Source organism: Seriola dumerili, unplaced genomic scaffold (genome assembly GCF_002260705.1).
Source record: "Seriola dumerili isolate Sdu_G_001 unplaced genomic scaffold, Sdu_1.0 BDQW01000120.1, whole genome shotgun sequence".
NCBI lineage: Eukaryota > Metazoa > Chordata > Actinopteri > Carangiformes > Carangidae > Seriola > Seriola dumerili.
The window spans coordinates 386887-393355 of NW_019174375.1; the positions used below are offsets into that span (position 1 = coordinate 386887).

At 43.2% G+C, this 6469-nt stretch overlaps 1 protein-coding gene across 1 annotated transcript in view; it reads left to right on the forward strand.

Moving 5' to 3' along the window:
• LOC111223890 (echinoderm microtubule-associated protein-like 6) overlaps window positions 1–4769 on the forward strand; it is a 70217-nt gene extending 65448 nt beyond the window's left edge. Inside the window, exons 35-43 of the mRNA XM_022748188.1 lie at window positions 1522–1679; window positions 1803–1917; window positions 2000–2188; window positions 2621–2793; window positions 2986–3148; window positions 3360–3463; window positions 3756–3909; window positions 4384–4484; window positions 4619–4769. Coding sequence (XP_022603909.1) covers window positions 1522–1679; window positions 1803–1917; window positions 2000–2188; window positions 2621–2793; window positions 2986–3148; window positions 3360–3463; window positions 3756–3909; window positions 4384–4484; window positions 4619–4643 — 1182 coding nt within the window. The 3' untranslated portion in view covers window positions 4644–4769. The remainder of the gene's footprint in view (window positions 1–1521; window positions 1680–1802; window positions 1918–1999; window positions 2189–2620; window positions 2794–2985; window positions 3149–3359; window positions 3464–3755; window positions 3910–4383; window positions 4485–4618) is intronic.
• The last annotated feature ends 1700 nt before the right edge of the window (window positions 4770–6469 follow it).

The following is a 6469-nucleotide window of genomic DNA, read 5'->3' on the forward strand; positions in this document are numbered from 1 at the left end:
TTGTTCCAGGCTGTAAACATGTTGATTTCTGCTGTAAAGTTGGACATTTTAACATGGGAGTCTATGGGGACTGACTCACTGTTGGAGCCAGACTCTAGTGGTCATTAGAGGAACTGCAGGTTTTGGTTCTCCCGTGTTGGCTTCATTTTTCAGCCTCGGAGGTTGCTGCTTTGTACCCATGCGTGTATCATTTTACATGTATGACGTCACTGATGACACGTGAAGCTTGGCTTCTCATCTGTACCACGTGACTGCTGTGCTGATATTCAGTACAACATCACGACCTCGAGTGTGATGTTGCTTTTATGCAACAGTTCTACGAGCAACACACAGATTATGATTTGTTTGTTTATTTACTGGGCTGTTGCTAAGCAATACATAAACATTTTCCGCTGAAGTATCCAGGCTTCTTCCCTTGTTCCTCTTCTGACGACCAGACTTCCTTTAATTCAAATGTTATTTCTGGAAATATTTTCATCTTTGCAAAGACAGATAACGACCTTTAATGTGACGCTGATTAACGGTTAATAAGAAGACTTGTAAAGCGGAGTGAGTCCCAGTGCTGTTGTACTCTATATCAGCACTCTTGTCCAATCAAGTTACTTGGTCAGAACTAACTGTTGTATAATGTACAGTAGTGTAAATCATGCAGAAAACTCAGAAAAAAGACTAGCTCAATATTCCTCTTTGTTGTGTGTTAGCTGTAAAAGAAATACTCAGCTAAATGACATAAAACATTTAATCTGGTTGATTTTACACAAAGTGCAGGTGGTGTTAGCCTGTAGGAGAAGCTAACATTTCTGTTAGCCCTATAAACTCAAACATAAAGCTCATTTGTGTTGTTAGTGTCAGTGTTTGATTTTAGTAAATGATATGTATTTAATCTCTTGCCTTCTAAACAGAAACATCAAAATATATAACTAACATACGAATAATATATATAACTCCTTGCTCAGGATATTAGCTGGCTAACCTTTAATCTTAGCTTTAAGTCAGATCCCTTTATGCTAAGATGCTAATGTCAGCTAGTTATAAACATCTTTATGAAAGACTGAAGATAAGATTATATCTACCCAATAATACCTGACTCTCACTGTTTGTGTGGCTGTTTTTATTTTCACTTATAGCAGATTTTTAAACAGAAGAAGAAGTTAAATTAACTGTAAGAGTAGTAGCATGTTTGCTTTTATACTTTTGTCAACTTCACTCACCTGGCAACATGGTGGATTACTGAACCGGCCGACATGGGTACAAGCCCATAGGCCCAAGGGGGACACGCGGGGGAACTGGGCTCCACACACAACATGTCACCAAAATAAACAAACAAAAAACTACAATGAGATTCAAAACCCACAGCAAGAGTCACAAGTTGACTACAGAGAACCGCAAGACGACTACAGGTAAAAGCAAAACGACCACAAAGAGACGCAAAAGGACTGAAAATAGATGTGAAAGTCTGTCCATCATCTGTCGCTGTTCATGAACCGGTAACTTTTTAATCTGATTTCATCATGTTTGTAGAATAACTTGACGTTCACCGGCGCCATTAACGGGGACGTGTACGTGTGGCGAGACCACTTCCTGCTGAGGGTGGTGGCGAAGGCCCACACCGGGCCGGTCTTCACCATGTACACCACGCTGAGAGACGGACTCATCGTCACCGGCGGCAAGGAGAGGCCGTGAGTGACACAGCAACTACTGTACTGTACTGTCAGAGGTGCAGCAACACAAACCTGCTTCAGCTGTATTTAAGTGTATATTTTTTAAGTGTGTGTGTGTGTGTGTGTGTGTGCGTGTGTCAGGACGAAGGAGGGCGGCGCAGTGAAGCTCTGGGATCAGGAGATGAAACGTTGTCGGGCGTTCCAGCTGGAGACGGGACAGCAGGTGGAGTGTGTCCGGTCCGTCTGCAGAGGAAAGGTGAGAACTTGAGATTTTACATTTTCACCGTTCCGTCCGCTCCATCCGGCGTCCGTCCTCATCAGCCCCTCCTCTCCTCCAGGGTAAGATCCTGGTGGGGACGAAGGACGGGGAGATCATCGAGGTCGGGGAGAAGAACGCGGCGTCCAACCTGCTGCTGGACAGTCACGCTCGGGGAGGGATCTGGGGTCTGACCGCTCATCCTGCTAAAGAGCTCTGCATCACCGCCAGCGACGACGCCACCATCAGACTCTGGGACCTCACCGACAAGGTACTACGGAAACAGAGGCCACACTCCGAATAGATAACAAATAATAATAACGAGATATTATCAGGAGGAAACCATTTTGACTGACCCTCATACACTAAGTCATATTCCTTAGTTTATTTTTTTCAAATAATCCATTAACTTGTTACTAGACACGCCACACTGCGCACAATCCTGAAAATGCTGACACAGGTTTATTTGGTGTAAAAGTATAAAGTTGAATTTGCTCTGTGAATATATTTATATGTAAAGCACCAAGTGATGATCAGAGTTAATGCAGTTATTGAAGCATTAAAAGATGAATATATCCTTCCACCAAACTGTGCACAGGGACATTTGTTGATGAGCTCAATACTAATTTGGATCTCTTCTCCTGAAACACTATTAAAGGCTTTGTGGTGACTCTGTCTCTTTCTTCTCTCGCTCTCCGTGTAGAAACTGTTGAACAAGGTGTGTGTCGGCCACGCCGCCCGGTGTGTGAGCTACAGCGCAGACGGAGAGATGCTGGCCGTGGGGATGAAGAACGGGGAGTTCCTCCTCCTCCTCGCCAACTCGCTCAAGATGTGGACGAAGAAACGCGACCGCAGCGCCGCCATCCAGGACATCCGGTAGGAGAGAGAGCGGCAGAGATGTGCTTTTCACAGATATTTAAAAGACATAAAACGTAAACCAAAACAGGAACCATCAAATAAGAAAAGTGTGTGTGTGTGTGTGTGTGTGTGTGTGTGTGTGTGTGTGTGTGTGTGTGTGTGTGATGCGTGCGTGCGTGCCGTGCGATGCGTGCGTGCGTGTGTGTGCAGGTTCAGTCCAGACCGGCAGTTGTTGGCAGTCGGTTCAGTGGAGAACACGGTGGATGTGTACGATGTGAGCGGAGGACCGAGTCTGAACCGACTGGTTTACTGCAGCGACATCCCAGCTTTCATCCTGCAGCTCGACTTCTCTGCTGACAGCTGTTATATACAGGTATATACACATATACACATACAGCTGTTATATACAGGTATATACACATATACACATACAGCTGTTATATACAGGTATAACCACATACAGCTGTTATATACAGGTATATACACATATACACATACAGCTGTTATATACAGGTATATACACACATATATATACAGGTTGTTTGTGTGTGTGTGTGTGTGTGTGTGTGTGTGTGTGTGTGTAGGTGTCCACAGGAGTTTATAAGCGGCAGGTGTTTGAAGTTCCTTCAGGGAAGTTGGTGAATGACCAGACCGTCATCGACAGAATCACTTGGGCAACCTGGACCAGGTAACACACACACACACACACACACACACACACACACACACACACACACATACATAATACTGACAAAGAGAACCAGACTGTTGAGTAAGGTTGTGTTTCAAGGTTGGATTTTTATTATTATTATTATTAAGAATGTTGACTGTGGGAAACCATCGTCCATGTTACAAAAATCTGAAAGTTGCACATAAAGTTCGTAGCTGGAATCTGTCGTGTTCAGCTTTTCAAAACTGGAATTGTTAATCAGAGCTGAAGTGAGTTCAGCTGTTCTTGTTTCCCTCTGTCGCTCCTTCAGCGTGCTGGGAGATGAGGTTTTGGGGATTTGGCCTCGAAACGCCGACAAAGCCGACGTGAACTGTGCCTGCGTGTCTCACGCCGGCCTGAACATCGTCACCGGCGACGACTTCGGATTGGTCAAGCTGTTCGACTTCCCTTGTACAGAGAAGTTTGTGAGTCACACATTGTTTTTGTACTTCAATTCACTGGTAGTATTTACATCAAGTATTTTTTAAAGAATGTAAACATATAAAAATACAAGAAATAAAACATGGAAATCACCATATTTTTTTTGCGTTTTTTCAAATAAGTTAAAAAAGTTTCTGAGGTTTGGAAACCTCTGGTCAGATTTAAGAAAACTCTCTTGACATTGTGAAAATGTCATTTCGTGATGGAATCTTAGTTTTTTTCTGTCATTTTCCAGAATAAAAGACAAAACCACATAAAGCAGTGAGGAATACATAAACACATTAAGTGTCACACATTCACTGATGAAGCAGCCATCAGGGACATTTTTGGGTTCAGTATCAAAGACTCTTCGACACGTGGACTGGAGGAGGCGGGAATCGAACCAGCGACCCTGTGATTTGCAGATGACCCGCTCCGCCTCCGCCCCGTGTGACCTGTGAAATGTTTTCTGTCTACAGGCCAAACACAAGCGCTACCTCGGCCACTCGGCTCATGTGACCAACATCCGCTTCTCCCACGACGACAAATACGTGATCAGCACAGGAGGAGACGACTGCAGGTAAACTGATCGCTGATCAATAACATCTCTGAGAGAAATATATTTATATATGATTTGTTTCTGTGTGAGGGTGAATCCACAACGTCTGGGTCAGACAGTTAAAGTGTGGTAATGTGTGTGTTTGTCTGTTGCAGTGTGTTTGTGTGGAAATGTCTGTGAACGCAGAGATTCCTGCCGCCTGCCGACGCTTTGATCCAAAGCGCCTTAACAGCACCACAAGTGGATCCAGAGGGAATCGAACCCACAACCTGAACCACCAAACTTTTTGTCGGCGACGAGGCAGAAAGCGACAGAGCAGCAGCAGCAGCTCAAGCTCAGTGATCCGACGTGTCCTCATGGATCACATGACTGACGCAAACCCTGAGGAGGCTAAAAGATCCGAACCAGAAGATTCATCAGACGGTTTCCATGGAAACGGGCTTATATTTTCTCGCTCCCGAGCAGAGAAGCAGACTTTGTTGCATTTTTTTGTTGTTGGTTCATTTGACTTCACAACGACCAGGACCGTGAAGGAGTGGTCCAACCTGCCGCCATGTCCGCCTCCGTCTCCTGCTGCTCAGACGACAAACAAACTGTCACGGACTGATGATGTGAACATCTGGAGTCAGACACAAAGAGGACACGGTTCAACACAACGTGCAAACACAACAATGCGTTAGTTCGTATTTGAGCTTCTCATTTCGGATCGTTGTGAGAAATCGGAACCACTTTCTGATAAGGCTCCATTTGTGAAAGGTTAATTAATCATTTACAAAGTCACTATTCAGATCAGCTCTTCACTTTGTCTTTCAGTTGTTATGGAAACGTCTCCAGTGACTGTGTGACCGCTGATCTCCTGCAGGCCGAAATGTGTCTGCAGGAGGAGGATCCTGGCAACCCAAAAGTTGCTCTTCTTAATGACTTATAAAGATTTATTAACAATTTATTAATCGTTCCTAAATTCTTATCAGAAAATAGAGCCGGAAAATTTTCTTTTCCATCAAACGAAGCGGTTGACGAGGGTCGGTTTTTCCTCCGGTCCAGGGGTCAGATGCGTGAAGCTGCAGATTCACGACTGAAACATTCAGACACATTTGTTCCGTCAGACGTTTGAAGCACGATTCTGTTTCATCAATCTCAGTCACGGTGGGAGCGGCTGCACGTGCACGAGCCTCATTTCCACTCCCACTGTGAGCCTGAGATGAATTTTTCACATCTGTCTTAAAAGAAAACTGACGTGTACAAACAAAATACAACAACAAAACAACTGGAGACCTTCTCTTTTACTATTTCATACCTACAACACAATGTACAACAGCCTTAGAATCACGTTTTAAGAATCTCTTCAGTGTCAAAGTGATGCAGTGATATTGATCAGTACATCTAATGGTTCATGATAAAAAGGAACTAATAACAGCAAATTCGGCGAATTTCATTTTCTCAAATGTGAACGAATACAGGCTAAAAAAACAGGACTCAACTCACAGCGAAAGTCACTGAATCCACGGCAACATTGTTCTTCCTGTTTCCTGTTTCTGTTCACACAAGTGGAAACTTTGAATGTTTCATTTTCCCAAATTTTACCTAAAAAAACAATTATTATATATATTTATTAACAGGAGATCGGGATCTGATTCTGAGAACTTTTCCTGTGATGGTGAATTATGAAATGTGTTTCTGCAGACACGTCCACATGTAGGTTTTAAAGAGGCACTAGCCGTGTTTCATTAACTTCACTCAATTTGAAATTGCAAACTTAAAAATGAGTAAGAGACCAAACCTGAGGCTTTAAACGTCTGAGATGTAAAGAAGGATTTAGTTTCTCGTGTCCAAACAGACTTTACAAAGTGCGATTCAATAAAAAAAACATGATAGATGAGATAAACTGATCCAATAGAGATAACATGAATAATGAAACTGAAATTGTGACTGACACAAAGTTAATTAATGATCACGTGACGTCCGCAGAATCCAGCGTTCAACCTAAATAAATAATCTTTTATTTT